The following is a 20606-nucleotide window of genomic DNA, read 5'->3' on the forward strand; positions in this document are numbered from 1 at the left end:
TATATATATATATATATATATATATATATATATAATTTTTTTTTTAATTATTATTACATTTTCAAAGAAACCCTGAAGAGATTTCCCCAAAGGTGCCAAAAAAAAAAAAAAAAAAATCCTCGGTGCAGGTGGGCTCTCATAAGTGGGTCAAATGATTCCTGCAACAGACCTCAAAGCCTTTCAAAACGGTTTCAAGGGACTGGTCCACAGTAACGCAGACAAACCATGGCAGCAGGGATCTGCAAGATTATACGAATAGACTTGGTTAAATTGGGTTGCAGGACAGATCATCAGCTTCCTCCTCCCTCCTCTTCCTCCTCCCTCGGTTATAAATAAGCTCCAGTTGCTCTGGATGTGCGAGGCTGAGATTACCTTTTTTTTTTCTTCTGGGTTTCTCCATGAAACGAGTGGACGATGGTGCGTTCACTGTTACTCAATTAAATTAAGACAAATAACGTGTTTTTTTGCGCATACTTTTGAGTATAATTACGAGTGCGTTTCTTTTTTAAATTGATTAAATCCATAGTTTAAAAAAAAAGTTTCCGCGAGAACCGCCCCACGCCGGTCCGCACACCAGCACCGCGCCGCGTCATGCGCGCTGTACTGTCGGCGTGGCTCTGGCTGCTGCTCGGCCTCCTGCCTGTGGAAGTCGAGACCAACGCAGCGAATGGACTCCGACACAGGTAAAAGACTGTAGTTACATGCTGGCTTCGTGCACCATTTCTGAGGAAAGTCATTGTGATTGTGAAATGCGAAGCGATTTGGGTGAAATTCAGATGAATGTATTTCCACTTTTTAAGACATTCACAATTTTTTTTTTTGCACAAATCTTCTTCAAAACAAAAGTTTTGAATAGTTTTGTTAGAAATAAAAGTGCCCATGAGTATTTGGAGGTATTGAGTTCAACTTAAACAAAAGTAAAAAGCTGTTATCACAGGACAAGCCTCTCTCTCTCACAACATACACTTTGAACTGCTGTGATTTATTACTGCTGCCCACTTCCATATTTCAAACAACGTGTGAACTCCAGCAGCATCTCGTGGTGAGGATGCAGATGGCGCTCCAACGATTGTTCTGCTCCTGTTCTGCTCTTCCCCTTCTTGGCGCTGCCAAACCACATTGACCCTCAAGCATCTTAAAAGCCCTATTGGCTGCAGTTAATAAATCTGGCCAACTGTAAACACCTTGCAAGGAGAAGAACAAACAGCTAAACTACTAACCAGCTTACGGCCCGGTTTCCTCCTATAATCAATTTAGAGCGTGTGTTTAAGCTGTCCTGGCTGAGGAACATTGCGACAGCAGCAAAGCTGTCAGATATAAACTTAGATGGGACGGTATAAATAATAGCTGTCCTGGACTGAAACACAAAGGGCTGCGTCACACCATCGGCTAAAGGGCAATGATGGAGTCCAAATAGAAATCGGAACAGAAAATAAAAGGCTCAGTAGGAAGGAGAATGTTTTCTAGTGGCGAGCAGTTGCAGCAGGAAGGTGTGTGTGCTCTTCAGAGGCGCCACACGCTGGGCTCCAACTTGGGAAAAATGTTGAAGGAGTTTCTTTCTCTCAGAGGTTCGCATCATTAAAATACACAAGTTGTGTTCCGTCACCTGACACGCAGTAAAGAAAAGCTATTTGACTTCATCCGCTGCACATGAGAGTCCAAAAGAGTCAAATCGGCGTGAGGTTTCACTGTTGCACTGAAGGAAGGAATAGAAAGTAGTTTTTTAAAGGCAGTTTCACATAGTGTGTGGCTTGAAACAACCACTCCATAAGTGCGCTTGGAAGATTTTGTTGCAGGTGCCATGTTTGAAAACAATATTCACGTGTCAGGTGCAGGTAGGTGTTGTGACTGTTTTTGCCAGTCACACGTGAACTACCTGCTGGGTGCCCACTCAAGCCTGCTGCTTAATACCACCACTGTGTGTGCGTGTGCGTGTGTGTGTGTGTGTGTGTGTGTGTGTGTGTGTGTGTGTGTGTGTGTCTGTGATTTTTCATTCGTTTGAAGGCCAAATTTCACAAAATACAAAAGATGGCAGACGCTAAACATCGTGTACTGATCAGTTGGGTCGTGTTGCGATTGTTGTGTTCATTTATGGCCTATCATTTTAACCATTTTGGGTTGAATTTCGGGTCCTATCAGGTGCACTCCACAGCGACTTGCAAGAAAAGCGAGATGACAGTAGAAGTCAGAAGTTGGCTCACACTGTGTGTGTTGGCAGGTCCATGCGTCCGGCAGGAATACCAGTACTGACAGGAATACCAGTCAGGATTATTTACAGGATCAAGATCATATTGAATTCTTATCACAATGAGGAAACACATTCAATATGTATTTGTCTGACAATAGAGAACCTTGCATTCTCTCTTACGTAGTACACAAGCAAGACAGTACAGGACAATCCTGACAGTGGTTTAGATGGCGTTACCATCAACACACCACATGGTTAGTCAGTTAGTTAGTCTAGTCAGTGTAAAGAAGTAGGGATGACTTTTTGTACTTCATTTCGATCATCATGGACTGTGTCACCTCCAATATATACTGTATATATTTTTACACTAGTTTGTAGGCGTTTTTTTTTTTTGGCAATAGTTTTTTTTTTTTATCCCAACATCTGATCCATTCTTAAATGAAGTTTCAAATGTATGCTTTGAAGGCGTTGTTTTCCAGAACGAAAGATGAACTTTGTGAATGAATACAAAAAATATGTTGCTTGTTGATGATGATGAACCAATGCATTGGTTCATTGTCGACAATGGAGTACAGTCTGCCAGGCTTTAACAGTATGTCAATGCATTGTCAGCACATTCCTGGCTAGAACCAATACATACCAAAAGGACAAAAAAAACACAATAGGAGGAAAGCAGAAAGTGCAAAATGTCTCAGAGAACATGAAGCAGTTGAGGTCTTGGATGTGCTTCCGTTTATGGATCAAATCAATGTAGAGGATCAACCAATTCAGTGATGAGACCATGGGGTTTATTTGCAACTAGTGGCAGAACAATTGATGACTTGACATATTGATAACATCATCTCCTAAATCCAAAAGATGATATAAGGGAAAGCAGTGAATACATGAAGACTTATCGGTTCTTCAGAGACAGACAAGTGTTGCTGTAAGTGTGATTTATAATATCATGATCCGCTTCAGCTCAGAATGTTATGAACTGGACTAAAATACCGTGGTTGAGCAGCAGTAGCAAAACAAAGCCAGATTATCAAACATACTGAGCGGCCTATTGAGTCCCAGACAAACTGAAAGATGGCAGTTGTGTTTGTGGTGTATCTCGATGGGAATTCCATGTATAATGATGAGGTTGTTGTTGGAGCTGATGTGCTTCACCAGGAACATCTCATGACTTAGGAGTCATGGAAACACTGGATAGAGTTGAATGGGTTTCAACTGAGGGAACCAGCAACAAGATGCCGTGTTGTTTCTGATCAAAACTTCATGTGCCTCAATACTCGGCAACAATCTCAAACAAACTCAGCTGTTGAACAATGTAGATTTGTAATAAGAAAACTAACAAGATTAAGAATGCCATATCGCTGTGCAATGTTTTTTTAATCTACAGTGTACAAAGGGCGACTTGCCCCCTGCTGCTTACATTATTCTTTAGTTGATGTTGCATAAGCCCTGACCGGTCACCACACGGACTGAGTGGACTTACCGTGAACTCCTGAACGTCTGGAGGAGAATGAACGTGAATGAAAAACGGCTTTGTGTTGAAGTGAGGAGGAAAACTCAGGTTAGACAGCGGGGAGGTGAGAGACTTGCTACTTGAAACCCTCCAGTGAAGTCACTTTTGACCAAGACCGAGTCTGTCTTTGTCGCTTTCATTGCCCAATCCCTCCCACACTGTTGCTCATTAACTGGACAAATACATTTGAGCTGTTTTCAAGGAAGCAGCTTAAAGTCATGCTGCTGTGTTGGAGGTGCTGAGTCCATCATCACTGGGGTTCATCTTCGATTCCTTCATAATTTCTAATCATTAACTCAGAAAGCACAGACATGTGTTGGCCACGAGAGCATGAGAAAGCACTTTCCAACCAGTTTCAGGCAGTGTTTTACTGCGGGAACAGCTGAAGGTGCCAAACTCAAGGCCTCTTCTGTTGTGAAGAAGATGACTATTGTGATAAATCATGGTATAAAGAATCCACTTCTCTGTCTTGTCTCTCCTCAGTTCTGGGAAACCCACAAATTCCTACTGTAATTTAGTGTTTTTCATTTTCTTAAAATGAACAGCTGCTTTGATTATGTGAATCTGGACCAAAAAATCATGCACTTCTGACTCAAACCAGGATGACGCCAATACCCGAGTTGACACACAAAAGACACTCGTAATCTGTGCTACTGAAACATGTTTTGACTGGGATTTAACGTTGTGAGGGAGAAGTTAAGCCTCATTTGCCCCTAGTCAACAGAGGTTCCAAATTTCTTGTGTTGTACTAGTGAAAGACACGTTTTAAATTTGACCAATTTAAGTTAATTCAGAGGGCAATACAAGTCAGGAGAACGGAGAGTAGCAGTGTCACAGTATTAGGGACGGAATGAAAATTCATGGCGGAAATAAAGAGAAAATGAGATGAGCAAGGCTGAAAACCGAAACACAAAAATTGCATTGCAGTCACATGAAGTTGTAAACTTTAAATAATCAATCAATAAAATAATTCTGAAAATATTTATATAGCACTGACTTTTTGACAATGCACAATATAAAATAAAAAGAACTTTAAAACCAAACTTTCTGTTGTCAAAACTTTAACCCACTCCTGAATGATGCTTCTAACTGGATGGTCAGAGATTGAAGAGAAAATTAAACACAGTCATGTGCGGAGTGCATTTAAGTCACATGTATTCTAACATTTACTTCTGGGATTACTACATGAAAGACCCGAATGGATCACAGTGAAAGAGTTTTTGTGAGTTTTTTTAATTTTCAAGTTAAGAAATAACGTCAGACGGGGACGCAGAGGTGCTGGTCTCTGTAGTCAGTGGCTCGAAGGGAGGAAATAAGAGAGGTCAGGGACAACATCGATCAGGAAATAAGAGATTTGGGAAGAGAGGTACAAGATCTAAATACAAGATCGTGAACTGCTTTTAGATAAACACTAAAAGCCCATGTAAATAATGTAAGTCTTTAATCTTAAGTTAGCAACAGTTGCTCATACATGCATGACTCTAACTCTTCTCCTGTGCTTTCAGACTGACTCCACCCAAAACATCCAGACTTTTCCATTCACCATATATCACCACCATCAAGACGTCTGACTCGGATCTCGCCGTTGCCCTCGACAACTACATCACCCGTGACAACAGACGGATCATATGGAGGATCCTGCTGCAGAAGGACCCCCCGCCTAGGTTTTCAAATTTCTTGCCGAGTCAAAATGAAGTTCAGCTCGAAGAGGAACCAGCGGAGACCCACAGGTCACGAGGTCGCCGGCATGTTGGCGGCGGAAGGGGTCACGGTCACCTGATGAGAGTGGGGTGTGTTCTGGGCACCTGTCAGGTACAGAACCTGAGCCATCGTCTGTACCAGCTGATTGGTCAAAGTGGGCGGGAAGACTCCTCCCCCATTAACCCTCGCAGTCCTCACAGCTACGGATAAGTCCTCGCTATCCGAACCATGGAACACTTTAGGAACGTTTCACAAAGACTAGCATCCCACGACTTTTCTACAGCAATGTTAGCATATCAATGTGCTTACACAACTGAACAAAGTCGCTTTATGAATCTAGATTTCAGTCATAATAACGCAATGCTTTTGTCAATGTTAAAGAATGGAAAGTACATGTAAAACATTAGGAGGTGGGGAAACAAACTTCCCATCGCTGAAACCTTGTAAATCACTGCTATTCTTCTGACTTGCCCACGCTGTCCAAATATATACATCCTCTTCTACATGGTGAGATAAACTGGTGGGTCATTGAAACATCATCTTTGTTTGACACCTTTCTATCTACGGCTGTGGAAAGAAGAGTAAAAACGGTGTAGTCACATTGAGGTCAGCCAAAGTCAAATTTTTGAGTCACATGGACCACAGATTTTAACACCTCATCGGAAAGAGATTAAACTATTTTCGCATTTAATCCGTCCAAACCTCAAGTTTCAAGATGTTAATGGGTCTTACGATAATAAATATTGATGTCACATATATCAAATACATTTTTGAAAACTATGCGAATACGTAAAAATGTTGATTTTTTTATGCACAACTTATAAAGGGAGAATAATTATATTATATTTGTTCACACTATTACAGCGCTTACTTTTAATAATGTTGTATTGTTCATAAGAAATGCATAAAGTGAAATCATTGATGTCAAATATATAAAAAAAATGTAATTTGTCAAACTCTGACAGGACTCTTTCGAAACTGAAGCTCCAGTGGAACATCATCTGCAGCAGTCACCCATGACGTTAGCTGTCAAAGCACTGCGTGTATTTTTAAAAACCGGAAAAGCCTTTGTGAATGGACTACTACCTGCTAGCGTCATCATCGGTGATCCTGCCGAAGTGGACCAATCAGAGCTGAGAGTTAATCCAGCCTGCCTCTCTATAAAGCCACTGACTGTGTGCTAGCAAGTGGCTTTAGTTCAGTGTGGACACCAACCAAGAATAACCTTGATAGAAACCCAGTTAACCCTTCACCCAAAACCTCAGTGCACACAACCAGCCAAAATAACCACTAACCCTAATCCGTGATCTGTCTGCGTGCTTCTTAACCACCACCTTGTCGTCATTGATCCACAGAGACGAGCTGGAAGCTGCAATAAGCTTCATATTTTTAACTTACAGTGGAGTTAAAATCAAGCCTTGAATTCATCGCGCCTTAAAGAAATATGCCTTACCTGCTGTTAGCTGATGACCACTTGTTTTAATACACATTGAAGCACTTTATCCTTCCTTTAAGTGTGACTTGAAGTTGAAAGTTTATCTGTAAATATCCCCATGTATTTTCATGTTATGAGAACCTCCTCCATGCACAAGTGTCCTTTGTAACGTACTGTTTCTTTGTTGTCTCTTGTAGTTAAAAGATGTCAATTAAAGTGTAAGAAATGTCTGAGCTCTTTTTCTCCATGCTGACTATTTGCATGCAACTGACCTAAATGCAGCTCTTCCTTCTCCTCAACAGCTCTAAGGAAGAAATGCCCCACCCATTGAGGCGAATGAGTTGTAAAAGAAGAATAAAAAAATGTCACTGTATGGAGAGATTCATTTTCAAGTCCTTGCTCGGGAAACAATGTTTCATTTTTTAAAGAGAAAAACAATATTGGTAGAGCAAATGCTACGTCACCAGGCCAGGTCACATGCAAGACAAACTCAAATAGGATTGAATGTTCAAGACAGAACTGTCGACACCAATATCAGAACGGATACACATACAGCATTAGATATTAATAATCTCAATTTTAGTGTGCTTTTCCTGTAAAAATATATTCTCACTAAAATTCTTTGCTTTAATAAATTAATTTCCTGTCAGGTCAGACATCTGGCCAACCTAACATCAACACCAAAACAAGATATTAACAATAAGGATATTAATATCAATATCATTGGAGTTGACTTTTGGATGGGACTGTGAAGATTTGTGGGAGCCACATGGCTCTCTCTGGCATCCACTGGGCACTCAGAGTAGAGCCATAGCAGGTTCAAAATCATCAGTTGAAGAAGGTCAGTCACCTCAGGTCAGGTAAGCAGACCACAGATCAGACGCAGGGACAGACGGGGAGATTACAGCTCTGCATATTGTTTTAAGGTCACATAGTCAAGGCTGGGTTAAAAAGGCAGCAGGAAAGAGGGCAAGACAAATTACAAGATAAGATATAAGATAAAAATGAAAAGAACTTTAACACGGCGGCTGGAATGTTAAAAACAAAAGGCGTGTCTATCGTTTTTTTATGCATCTGAGGTGCGCAAAAACAAATTGTTCGAATTAAATGGGACAGAGCACAGATTTGCGAAAGAACATTCATATATTCATATCAAATTATTCCGGTTCATATTGACGCCGTACAACCAGCAGAGGGCGCTAGTTTGCAGAAAAACCATCACATGCCCATTTACGGGCACTTGAAGCTTGAACTAATGTGGGAACATTCCATTGATATTATTGTAATTACATTATTATTACTATTGTGGATCATAAATTTCTTGAAAAGAAGGTTCTAGTTGGACAAAGACAAGGGCAATAAATGAAAGACAAGCCAAACCAATGGGATGGGTGGCTGACCCTTCACGCCCCCACAAAGACACACACTCTGAAACGTACATTCAGGGGAAATGTGCAGAGAGAATTGCAGTTTACTGACAAGTCAATAGGTTTCTCGTGATTATGTCACTGGATTATTTTAAAGCAAATGTTTATCCTACTTGATAACAGTTCCATCCAATGGGAATGTTGAGCAAAGGGAGGAGGGGGATGTTACCAAGGACTTTTTATACGGACTCAAACTCTGATAGACACTTTGGAAGTTGTACTTCACAGTCGGGGGGTGGTGGAGGAGGCACCTGTGACATCACAGCTGTGGTCAGTCATTCGGGGTTTTACTGTATGGTGGGTGAGCCTTGGAATGGAATCCAATGGAATTCTGGTTAAAAAATAAAAACTTCAAATATTAAACTTGTGTTTTTGGTTGTCAAGAGCATGATTCACGTGCCATCAGGAGTTTGGTGCTCATTCTAGAGGTGCTGAAGATGCATTGATATTTACATCACAATCGCAGCAGGCACTTTGGGAAACTGTATTACAAATGATAAATGAAATTAATCTCATATACTCTGATGTAATCCAAAAATCACAGCCAATATACTGAGTATTGTTCAGCTATTTGCTTAAAATAGATTGGTCATTCAATTGAAGTCATTTAAAACCTGTGGATTGTACGTGGCAGACGGTGAGATCTGGGTCACTGTCAACTTGAGCTCTGATCCAACAAACAGAGATTCTCAAAAATCAATGTTCGGAAAACTTAAACCCTGAATCAAGAGATGTTGCATAACAAATGTAAATCCACCAACAGGAGTATAGACGCATGAGAGTTATTTGAGATCAGTGGAATGAATGAATGGTTAGACGTTTGTTGACAGTTGTTGAATGCAACGAACGGCTTTCAAAAATAGCATAATGGACATGACATTATTTTACTGAAAAATGAGTTCAACTTTCATAGCAGGTAGTTTAAAATCTATTTTAAATACAAGCAAAGTAAAGTTCAATTCAGCGGATCGAGCGTTGAAGCGTTGAGGTAGGTTAGCAAGTGGAGACAACACAGCAGAGAAAGGTTTTGGGGCACAACACGCCTTCTACTGTGTGCTAATGGCAGGACTATGTGGCACATACTCTTTGCAGACTTTAATACCGACAATGTTGAGAATTGACACATTTAATGGAGAATAATTGAGTTTGGTTAGTTTTTCTTGTAAAAATAAATACATAAATAAAAAGATAATAATAATTTACCAAAATTTTTCATGATAGCATTTGCGATTGAGCCAAATTTTAAGGGTGACTTTTTACCGCCACTGTAAAAGCCAAAAATTACGTCTAAAAATGGACAAACGTAAAAGGGAATTCCTTTTTTTAATTTGTTTGTGCTTGAAGAAGAAAAACAGTTTGTGTCAGTGGTGAAGCGAAGAGGGACAATTTATGAGCTTAATTGTGAAGCTAAAGACAAAGAAGCCTTGTGTTATTAATAATTAAAAAAGACACTGCGATCAGCAAAGAATGTCATTTACACACTCTTTAATATACTCTATATATATATATTCTGTTGGCCTTATCGTGAGGAAAGTCCATTGTATAACTGAATGATAAACTGTCACTGAAGATGAAAACATGTTTTCACCAGACACATGTATAAATGACGCCTCCTGAGGTTATCTATACAAATATGTCCTAACTGGAAAAGGAAAGAAATTCCTCCTGTATTTCAACAAGTGTGCAGGAAACAGTATTCCCAAATCCAAAAACGACAAGTCATTCTACATCAGTGCATAGAAGTAACCTGCTGATGTTGGTGAAACGGTTCCAGGGATGGATACACACAAGTAAACATGTCCACTGGGCTAAGGGTCGGCAGGGAGCACCTCACTAGGTAGTTAAACTGTGACAGGACCATCGTGCAGGCCAAAACGGACAAGCCACATATAAGTAGCAGCTGAGGTGGGCACTTCAGTTCAGGAGACGACCCCATCACTGAAGTGCAAGACCTGGAGCGGCAGCCATGAGGGTGATCAACATTGTGAGTGTCAACTTTAGTGAAGTGCTGAGGATGTGATTTTTTTTTTTTTTTTAATGTATGATCTTTGCTGACTTGTGCGCAGGGTCCAGATCCATCGTTGGCTTACCGGCCAAATCTGGACACGACTATCACCAAAGAGAAAGAAGAATACCGGAATTTTGAGGTAAACATTTTCTTCATTTATCGATGTTGTAAAGCGATCGCTGCTTTCTTAACACCTGGAAAAAAGGATCAGAATTGTTAGGACTAGATTATACTGCCTTTATTCTTCCCTCAGGAACGTTGACAGACTCACACAAAAACTTGTATGGTGAATTGATCGCTCTGATAAATTCTCGATGAATATCATAACTCTCAGTCAATAAGATGAATTTTGCCATTATCAATATTGATATCTGATATCAATCTATTATGCACAGGAACAGTGCTACACAACTGAGATACAAAACAGCTGCATTCGGTTTTATCATGAATCATGAAAACATCATGTTAAATAAGTTATTCCGCTTTTCTTCATTGTGCAAGACAGTGTGAACTCAGGAGATCAGAGCCATGGATGATGGTGTTTAAGAGATCCTGTGTATATGTGTGTGTTCTAGAGTGGAAGCTTAATCGATCGTGTGTTCAACACGTACAAGCTGATGCACACAAACCAGACGCTGGACTTTGTCAAGCAGAAGGTGAGTACACAAGGACGACCACAAACATCCCGTCTGACCTAGTTCTGTGCACAAATCAGTCTTGCATCTCTTTGATTACTGGTGCAACTTGAATTTTAAAACAGAACTTAAATATTTTTTGGCACTGGAGACAGCTTACTGTAACAGTGAGAAGACTCATATCGAGTTCACTCGGAACCAACTGCACGTCACCCACAGTCCCTCATGGATAGATACTTATTTTCAATGCTCCAAGTCTTTTTTATTCAGTATTCAACAAGAAACGACAAATGTAAATAAAGATATTTTTTCTCAACACAATACCCCACTGCCCAACAAAGGACATCCAAGAAAACCAGAGAGCGCAAAACTCCACCAAGCAACTTCAACATAATCTCCCAATGATCCTTCAAAATAATTTGGCTCATATGCCGAATATTGGTCCGGTCTCCAAATGTTAAAGAATCCTTAAAAAATCCTGGATGCAAAGGGTGATCTGGATCACCACCCAAAATTGAGTGAATTATTCCTTCTCCCATTTCACATAAGACGAACCAACAAACCAACACCATCAAAAGCATAATCTTCTGTGTAGAGTTACAAAAAAAGGGACAGCTGCACCATAAAATAGTTGATTTGAAGCACTAGAGACAATACTGCAGAAAAAGTATAATAAATTGTCTCTATTGTTATTATTATTATTATATTGAAAACAATTTATTTAAAAAATACTTTTTTCAATTATAAAATTAATATTTTGTAAAAATGTATGCAAAATATTATTATATTGTATTATTATATTGACACACAATTTATACAAAGTATATAGAGTATTTGTGTTTCATCTTGAGGTATTTTCTTTGGAGGTATAAGGATAAATACATTTTTTACTCTTATTTAATCAGGACCAAAACACCCAGAACAGTACTATATGATGAAGGCCAATAGAAATCTAACCATCTTCATTTCCATAATAGAATAATTTCTGTAGCATTCTAAACATATTAAGTTACAAGTATTATAGATATGTACCTTCTGAGCACCACTGAGTCTCCTGCTCTCCTGTTGGCAGCATCTTGAATGGACCAGTTTCAGTCACTGTGAAATGGGGATGATGGACGCCATAATGTCTCTTGACAAGCTGGTGGATGAGTCGGATCCAGACGTGGACTTCCCCAACTCCTTTCATGCCTTCCAGACAGCTGAGGGCATTCGAAGGGAGCACCCGGACAAAGGCAGGACACTAGGGAGATAGACACATATTCAGCGAGGGATTACAGTCGGTGTTCTCTTCCAGATTGGTTCCAGTTGGTCGGGCTGATTCATGACGTCGGGAAAATCATGGCTCTTTGGGATGAACCACAGGTGAATTAGATCTCGCACTACTTCTTTTCCCAACTGCCCTCAGCAATGCAAATGCTGCCATTCGACAGTGGGCTGTGGTGGGCGACACCTTCCCCGTGGGCTGCAAGTTCCAAAGCTCCATTGTCTTCAGAGACAGCACCTTCCTGGAGAACCCAGATGAGCAAAACCCCAGCTACAAGTAAAACTCATCAAAATGAAACAGAAGGATGTATGCTGAATTATATGAAAGTAATATGCGTCTCTTTTCTGTTTATAGTTCTGAATATGGGATTTATAAACAAAACTGTGGGCTTGACAATGTGTTCATGTCCTGGGGTCATGATGGTGAGTTCTACGATGAACAGGATTTTGCTGTTGAACTGAAACACACTCAACATTTCATTGTGTTCAGAGTATCTCTACAGAGTAATGAAGTTCAACAAGTGTTCAATCCCAGAAGAGGTGAAGCGTCCACTACAATAATTGTTTCAGTTTTATTAGAAGGCCTTCATTCTTGTCTAATATGTTCATGGTTTTATGAACACTTTTCCAGGGTTTGTACATGATCCGCTACCATTCCTTCTACCCCTGGCATTCACATGGCGACTACATGCACCTGTGTGTCGACAAAGACCGGCAGATGTTGCCTTGGGTCAACGAGTTCAAGTGAGTATAGCTGTGGCTATACAGAATATGGCCTTTTATACGAGTGTAGTGTAGCACCAGTAAGTGTAGTAAATACTTTTGAATGTGTGTGGGTCAGTCATTTTACTTCTATAGCTGGTGCTCAACGGAGAAACATGATTTCCAAAGGGTTTTCGTGCAGGTTTTCCTCTGATATCATAAAAAAAAATGTATCATGTATTAATGAATAAAGTTATAAGGTACATACGACAAGGTATGTGCAACTTAAATAAGCTGGATTCAACACAAACTTGACAGTTTTTGAACACATATTCAACTGAATTAGAGTTGAATTCGCACACACAAAAATGAATGTCCATAGAAAAATAATCATAACAAAATGTATCAATACATTCAGTTTGACTTACCCGTCTGTGGCTACGCTGCTCGTCGAGTAGCGTGAGCATCGACCGCTCTTTTACAGGGACCTGATGAAAACCAAACTCAGAGTGAATACAGCGTGTTTACATTGATATTTATAGCTCAAACGAAACAATGCATGTTCATAATGTTTTTAAAGAAACAACTATAATCACTATAACTCACATTCTCACTTAATTCCGGCATATTTCCAGTTGTCATCGACATATGCACAAGTTAAAATGCGTTTAAAACCTTTCATGAAGAAGTTTGTAACATTCCTAGTCCGCTTACACCTCAATCCTGATTCTGTGGATGAGTGTACACATATTTTCGATGGACGTTCATAAATACCATCTCCCACTCCACTTCACACCCACTAAATAATTTTTCATCTTCACAGCAAATTCGATCTCTACACTAAAACCACGGAGCTACCTGATGTCGAGAAACTGCGTCCCTACTACCAGTCTCTGATCGACAAGTACTGCCCTGGGATTCTCAAGTGGTGAAGTAGAAAAGCAGGAGTTGACCTCATACTAGTGACAAGGATGATTCAGAAGACATCAGTCACATCAAGTTAAATCTCCTTACAAAACATTTCAATCAGTTTATTGTTTATCAGTGTCGCAATTTTTTACATTTTGTGTTGATGTAAAGAGCAAAATAAAGTTGTACAAAAAGTGCATGGTCCCTTCAGTCTTACAGAAAATAACAGAATAAGTGGTGTTTACGGAACAAATCTTAGTGTTTTGATATATCCAGGAGTCGAGTGCGAACTCAGTCATGAGAGAGACAAGTTTAAAAAGATCCAGGAAGAAAACAAAACTGCAGTTTTGAGTCACTTTGGTTGCTGGTCAGGAAGGCAGAAGGTGGAGAGAGTGATTTATCATACCAAACTTTTAACTGTCCTCATCTGCTGCTTCATGTTCAACCACTTCCTCATCCGCAGTCTTCGTATCCTCTTCATCCTCAGTGTGTATGGCACCTTCATCATCCGTGACTTCCTCTTCCTTCCCACTCTCCTGTAATTTTTCTTCCTTCACCATTTGTTCCGTCGACTCCTCATCTGCAGACACACTTTTTACTCCTGGATTGGTCTGTTCTGAGGTTGTAGGGTCTTTTTTGGTGCCGTTTCTCCAAGAGTTGAGGAGACAGAGCGTGGCACTGCCAGCAATGAGCGTCCAGATGAGAGCAGGAGCGGGAGCACCCCTGACCTGAGAGCGCATCCACTGGACGGCTTTGGCGACAGTGTTGGAGGCACGTCGAGGAGAGCCCTTCTGCTGTAGAAGACAATACAATCATGTTCATACTGTTATGGCACTTCACCATGTTATTCACCTTCAGTCCGAGCTGAGTCAGCATGTTTTCCAGGAAGGAGTGGCCCAAGTGCACCGTGGGATAGAACTCCTCATCATAAACCCGTCTCCACCAGCGCTCCGGGTACGATCTGCTCAAAAGGGAAACATGAAACAGGGACGTTCCCAATGCTAGAAGACACGGTTTATTAAGGTGAAAAGCACCCACCCGTCGGCCTTGAGTTCAGTGAACCAGTATTTGTAGCGGTGGGCTCTGATGTAGGCCGGCGGTTTTTGGTGGAAGGGATACTGTGAGATGTCTGTTTGGATCAGCTCGATCACTGCGGAGCACATTATTAAAAGCTTGGTTGATATTAGCTGCTCTAAACGTAGCCCGAAATAAGCAAATAGAAAGTCCCACTAATCTACCACCAAGAGGCGCCATATTGAACATCAGACGTAGCTTGATTTCAATAATAACCGACAGTGAGGATTTTGAACAAGATACAGTGATACCTCGGTTTTCGAACGTCCCAGACTTAGAACAAATCGGAGTCAGAACAAAAATTACCAGATTTTTTTTGCTTCTGATTTTGAACGAAAATCCAGAACCTGTACGCCCCCGAAAAAAGCTGGAAAAAACACAACGTGCGCGGACCGATCAGCTGACCCATGGTGTGCTTTGTTATTGTGTATAACGCAGCCTCTGTATGCAGACGTGTCCCGTTAGCTACATTTACTAACTGTTTTTTTCTTCATATTGAGGTGTAAAACCTTTCCTGTCTCCACACTGGACCGTGGTAGAGTGTCACAGGGGAGGTGCTGGAGCGCTCACTCCAGGGTTTGATGTCCTGTTGTGGGCTGGAGCTGGGACAGGGATGAGGCGAGTCTGGGACAGAGCGTGACTTGGTTTATGACTTTGTCACAGCCAAACTGCACAGAAGCGCACATTCAGAGCTGGACACGCACCGGGCACCTCTTCACTTCTGGAGAGATGTCAGTCACTCGGCAACCCCTCCCACATGCAGCGGCCACACACATAGAGGAACAGCGCACCTGCAGCAGACACTCTACATTCACTCCTACAAAAGCCTCTTTTAAGGCCTGGAACGCATTGTTTCTTTTTCCATTCATTGTTATGGGAAAAATCGATTCAGATTTCGAACAAATCGCTTCTCGAACGACTGTCTGAAACGGATTGTGGTCGAGAACCGAGGTACCACTGTACGTGTTTTATCAGAAGTCAGAAAAAGCACTCAACAACGGCACCACTACAAACCATCCGTCTTGCCCTGCAGGAGTCTGTACACAAGGCTGCTGAACCATGGTGCTTGTGTGTGAGCGCCAAGCGCTGCAAACCACATCTGCCAGTCGAGGCGCGGCTGGTGCGGAGTGACCACAGGCGGCGAGGCGCTCATGTTGCCGGGCTTGTACATGAATTCAATCTCCTACAGGAAATTCAAGTATTTTGTTGAGGCTGCTTGACTGATTCCACTCATTTCCTCCCACCGTCCAAGCGATTCCATCGTGACTTCCCTCGATGACGACCTCGGGCCGACCGCTCGTGCCGGTCATTCTTCGGAACAGGCCGTACGAGTTGACCAGCTGGTAGCGATCCACCAGACTGTGGGCCTGGCGCACTGCAGGCCACAATCTGGCATTGGAGTTGTGCTCTATGTAGGTGTAGGGCACCTGGGAAACCGAAGAATGAGGGGCAAATCATGTTTTTTTCTAGCTCCATTTTCTGTTTTTTTCATTGTTTTTAAAATACCAGCAGTAAAGTATAAGTGATAACCAGAAAAATGGATATAGAACCAGCCCACTTTCACATAATTGGTATACAGAAAACGACGACCTCTAGTGGTCTGAAACGAGAGGTGTAAGTGAGTCGTGTTTCCTACTTCCCAGTGCAGAGATGATACATGCAAATTAATTCAGTGGAACAAAGGAAGCACAGGATTTCAAAAGGAAACTGAGAAGTACCGTTGACAAGTTTATATAGTTTATAACACCTTGATTTCAGTCACTACTCACCAGACTGATACTGAAGATGGTGGCTGCAGCTGCAGCAAACACAGTCCACTGAAGAGTTTTCCAAAATCTCGCCAGGAAACCAGAAACACAGGCACATCTGCAGGCAGGAACATGAAGAAGTACATTTGAAAAAAACGAGGCATGAACAATAAATGTTCAATAGATAATCCTGAATAAACGCACATTTAGTTTATTATAGAGGCAAAGCACAAGACGGATAAGAGAAGGGAGGAGCCTCCAAGGATGATGATGTTTGCGGATGATATAGTGATGTGTAGTGAGCGTAAGGAGGAGGCTGTGGAGAAGCTGGAGAGAGGAGGAATAAAAGTGGAAGTCCTAAAAGCTCAAAGGGGGTGAAGAAGAAAAAAACTGTCTACAGGACCACGGCATGAAGAGCGCTGAAGAAGACTACTGAACATAGGTCATGGAAAACATCTCAACAACACAAGAAGGTGGATCAATGGATCCATTTAAACGAAGAAAGAACATTCATTTATTCAATTATTAATCAATAACTAAAACTAAAACATTGTACACTATTTTTGAGCCAATATCATGGATAAGCTAACTTCAGTTCAACCTCATTGGCTGCTGCTCCAACCAGTGTGCTAAGTCGGTTGGATGAACTGAATCCCACCTGAACATGGCTGTGAGCATCTCCCATGTGAGAGAGAGGACTCCGACCCAGACAGATGGGATTGTCACGGCCTTCAGGAACTGGTTAAACTGGTGGTACGTAAATGCTGATAAGAAAAAAAACAACATGTAAATAAAATGAAAAATGAGCCCCTGACAGAGACACAGTCAAACCTGTGCGGGAGGTGACGGCTTTCTTTGTCAGATCCAGCTGCAGGTCGAAGTACTGAATGGTTGCAAAGACCATCAGCGACCACACAGCTAGCTCCAGCAGGTAGCACAGCCATGACCAGAGGCGAGAGTCTGGTCAGAGGAAAGTGAAAGGGTAAATTGACAAACCTCCTGAAAGCAGCTCAAGCCTACCTTGGCCGAGGGTCTGGTAGGGCTTGCGAAGCCAAAAGTAAACGTGCTGGTCATCCAGCAGGGACAGGCAGAGGGTCAGCGTCAGCAGGTTGAAGAAATTATAGTTGCCCGTCACAATGATCAGAACTTGAAGAAGCACCTGAAGAGAATGTCAGATACCATAACATATCATATAGTGATGGACGAAAAAGGAAACATTTTCTAACAACAGCATCTTTGTACCTGCAGGTAAAAGGCTCCCAGCCTGAGCCTACGCAAAGGACTGAAGAAGAGCAGCGGGGCTGCGATCTCGATGACAAACGCTCCGACCACACTCAGCTTCTGCCACCAAACTGGCAGCTGGTGAGCAAACCAGGCCGGTGGAGTGGGGATGCACTGGGTCTCGTAGTGGTAAGTCAGCGCTGTGAACAGTGCATCATCAATAGAAACCCACTCGACATGTTGCACTCTACTAGAGTGAGATACCTGTGAGTCCCCACCAGGTGGGGCAGCGCGATGTGAGCTTCACCACTCCAGAGGCGAACATGAGTCGAAAAAGGAGCCAGCGGACCAACCAGAAGGTCACCTGATCGTGCTCCCTCACCTCCCGCGACCCTCTGGTTATAGTCAGAGGAGCGACAAGGATACAGAGGAACCCCACTTCGAGGAGCAGGTTGTCCCTGAAGAAGACCAACGGATGAGATTAACATGAAATAAACTGACATCTAGCTCTATGTTCACTTACCACTGGAAGTAAAGAAACACCTGACCCACCTGAGAAATAGGAGACATGCGTTAGGACGGCACGATATTAAGGCAACAGGTGAAGCTTCTGCCAATATATCACCTGATACATGGACAGGTACAAGGCCCAGAGGCAGAAAAACACCACGCTGTCTCTGAGCGCCTCCACCAGGGTGGCGGCCAGACTCAGAACCACACCGACCAGGCAGAGCAGCTCCATGCTAGTGTGAGTGTCCAGGCCAAGGTGGGGTCCCAGCCACAGCAGGGTGGGAAGAGAAAGCAGCTGCTCCTTCAGCGTCTGTCCAGTGTACCGCAGCTGCCAGCGGACAGGAAGTAGCCCGTCGTTACCGTAGAGACCTGGAAGAATGAAGAAGAACGAAATGTCAGAAACAAAGCTATTTTCATGATTCAAATTTTGTTCTTTATAAATGACTGGGTTATATTCAAATAATATTTTTTTAAAACAAAATAGTTGCTCTATTTTTCCCATCACTCAAACACATTATCCATCTATAATCTCCCAACATGAGGCGCACTAAGGAATGTGTCCATGTGCAAGAGAGGACATATTATCCATGAAGTCAACTTTCAATAAAGAATGTATAGGCAGGGTCTGAGCACTGCTGCCAGAGACTGTCTTTTCTGGCTTAAAACAAACATAACATTCAAAAATACCTCAGAGGCTCATCTGAACACACGTCTATGTGGTCGAACTTTCGGCCTTACACTGCAAGGATTTCTCTTAGTAGTGTTTTCAGATACTGAAATATGAATTAAATTATCTTGTTTATTCTTAGAAAACATTTATTTCATAAGCAGAAGATATAAATGTTTGATTTCACAACATAAAAATGTAAATTACTACTTGTATTAAAAGCAATCGTAGAACACACTACATTGAAATAAAGATGTGTGATATTCTCTCCACATGTCCAAACCATCTGGGCTCCAGTGTTCTCACCTCTGACCTTGTCCTTTGACTCTTCTGTCACAGAGCGCCTGTCACCCTCCCACCCTGTCTGCACGCTCTTCTTTACCTCACTCCGGACCGACCACAAACCCTTCCTATGTTTTCACTACTTGGTGTCTTGTGCATCTTGGCTCCAATCTCAAACACACACTTTTCTTGCTTGCATCTACTGACTTGCATTGTTCATCCATATAACTTCATCTCTGTCCATCACTATACGGATTAGCATTAATATATTGTCATTATTTCATCATGCGTCACTAATATTATTCTAATTTATACAAATGTAAGCAGCTGCCAATTTGACCTGTTTACTTTAGTATCATAAATTCAAATAAATTATCTACAAATACAAGTTAAAAAGCAACGTCAAACATCTCCAGCGGATTGTGGGAGTTGTAGTCTAAAGTGTTTTCATCTCATTTCATTTTAAAACAGTGTTTTAAATGAAGCTTTAATTCCTGCAAAGTGAGTCACAAGCCAAGACGAAGTTGTGACGTTGGAAAATTCTGGAGCTCGGGAATAGAAAGTGGCTAACCGCGGGCTAACAGTGCAGCTAAGTCTTACCAGGTATCTGCAAGTAGAGGGAAACAAAAGCGGCCAGATAAATGACCGACATGCACCAGAGGAACATGCGACGAGGTAGATGAATCTCCCCCATGTCTGAGCTCGGCTGCTGGGCGGGAGAGGGGCAGTTTGCTCCGCTGAATGAGTTCGCAGCTGCTCCAGGAAGGAAACAGGCGGCACACGTAGTGTGTGTACTGCAGCTCCATTTCAAAGCTCTGGGTGTCGCTGTAGGGGTCCAGATGCTGCGTTCAAGTGCAAGGCGAGGACTTGTCTCAAGTTTTTCTTTTTGCATGGAACGTTTTCATGGAATGCCCCCCTCCATCTCATGGTTATTTATTAATTAAAAAAAAAGCTATTCATTGCAATACGAAATTTTACAACACATTTTTACAATTTTAAACACATTTTAATTGGACATATTTTTATTACGTGCAAGTTTGGTTACGTAAAAATTACAAAAATATACAGGAAAATAAATGATATGTTATCTCCTCAAAAAAATAAATTGCTTTGAAACAAATAGATAGGAACGCAAGTGAGGAGGCAAAAAAGGCAATAAAAATGATGTTATGATACTAAGAAGTAGAGTAATAGTTTCAATCACTGACATTATGAGACACAATAATAATGAATACAAAGCAAAAAAAAAAAAAAGTCATGTGAAAGAAATTACATGATTAAAAAGGATATCAACAAATTGGAAATTGTGAAAAAAAATATTAA

At 41.5% G+C, this 20606-nt stretch overlaps 3 protein-coding genes across 3 annotated transcripts; 2 read left to right on the forward strand and 1 right to left on the reverse strand.

Annotated features, from left to right (window-relative positions):
• The first annotated feature begins 362 nt into the window (after positions 1–362).
• On the forward strand, positions 363–7216 carry adm2b (adrenomedullin 2b). The gene is made up of 2 exons (XM_053886875.1): positions 363–683; positions 5204–7216. The coding sequence occupies exons 1-2, from the start codon at positions 592–594 to the stop codon at positions 5607–5609; spliced, it is 498 nt and encodes a 165-aa protein (XP_053742850.1). The 5' UTR covers positions 363–591; the 3' UTR covers positions 5610–7216.
• A 2834-nt stretch (positions 7217–10050) lies between these two features.
• Positions 10051–13972, forward strand: miox (myo-inositol oxygenase). The gene is made up of 10 exons (XM_053886872.1): positions 10051–10245; positions 10328–10408; positions 10845–10925; positions 11977–12139; positions 12202–12269; positions 12338–12447; positions 12526–12593; positions 12661–12710; positions 12802–12914; positions 13696–13972. Exons 1-10 carry the CDS (start codon positions 10228–10230, stop codon positions 13802–13804), a joined length of 861 nt encoding a protein of 286 aa, XP_053742847.1. The 5' UTR covers positions 10051–10227; the 3' UTR covers positions 13805–13972.
• Positions 13878–20060, reverse strand: lmf2a (lipase maturation factor 2a). The gene is made up of 14 exons (XM_053886870.1): positions 19884–20060; positions 18450–18703; positions 18348–18376; positions 18089–18282; positions 17846–18024; positions 17624–17762; positions 17435–17563; positions 17262–17367; positions 16625–16721; positions 16100–16282; positions 15870–16038; positions 14820–14931; positions 14634–14742; positions 13878–14575 (listed from the first exon to the last, which is right to left on the reverse strand). The coding sequence occupies exons 1-14, from the start codon at positions 19975–19977 to the stop codon at positions 14195–14197; spliced, it is 2175 nt and encodes a 724-aa protein (XP_053742845.1). The 5' UTR covers positions 19978–20060; the 3' UTR covers positions 13878–14194.
• Between the last annotated feature and the right edge of the window lie 546 nt (positions 20061–20606).

The sequence above is a fragment of the Synchiropus splendidus genome, chromosome 14 (assembly GCF_027744825.2).
Source record: "Synchiropus splendidus isolate RoL2022-P1 chromosome 14, RoL_Sspl_1.0, whole genome shotgun sequence".
NCBI lineage: Eukaryota > Metazoa > Chordata > Actinopteri > Syngnathiformes > Callionymidae > Synchiropus > Synchiropus splendidus.

Excerpts from the sequence above, each read along its gene's own strand:
- adm2b (XM_053886875.1), top strand. The coding sequence starts at position 592 with ATGCGCGCTGTACTGTCGGCGTGGCTCTGGCTGCTGCTCGGCCTCCTG. Across the intron at positions 684-5,203 it reads GCGAATGGACTCCGACACAG|ACTGACTCCACCCAAAACAT; the intron begins GTAAAAGACTGT and ends CTGTGCTTTCAG.
- miox (XM_053886872.1), top strand. Across the intron at positions 10,926-11,976 it reads TGGACTTTGTCAAGCAGAAG|CATCTTGAATGGACCAGTTT; the intron begins GTGAGTACACAA and ends TCCTGTTGGCAG. Across the intron at positions 12,448-12,525 it reads GAGCAAAACCCCAGCTACAA|TTCTGAATATGGGATTTATA; the intron begins GTAAAACTCATC and ends TTCTGTTTATAG.
- lmf2a (XM_053886870.1), bottom strand. The coding sequence starts at position 19,977 with ATGGGGGAGATTCATCTACCTCGTCGCATGTTCCTCTGGTGCATGTCG. Across the intron at positions 17,368-17,434 it reads AGCCGTCACCTCCCGCACAG|CATTTACGTACCACCAGTTT; the intron begins GTTTGACTGTGT and ends TTTTCTTATCAG. Across the intron at positions 16,039-16,099 it reads ACGATGGAATCGCTTGGACG|GAGATTGAATTCATGTACAA; the intron begins GTGGGAGGAAAT and ends AATTTCCTGTAG.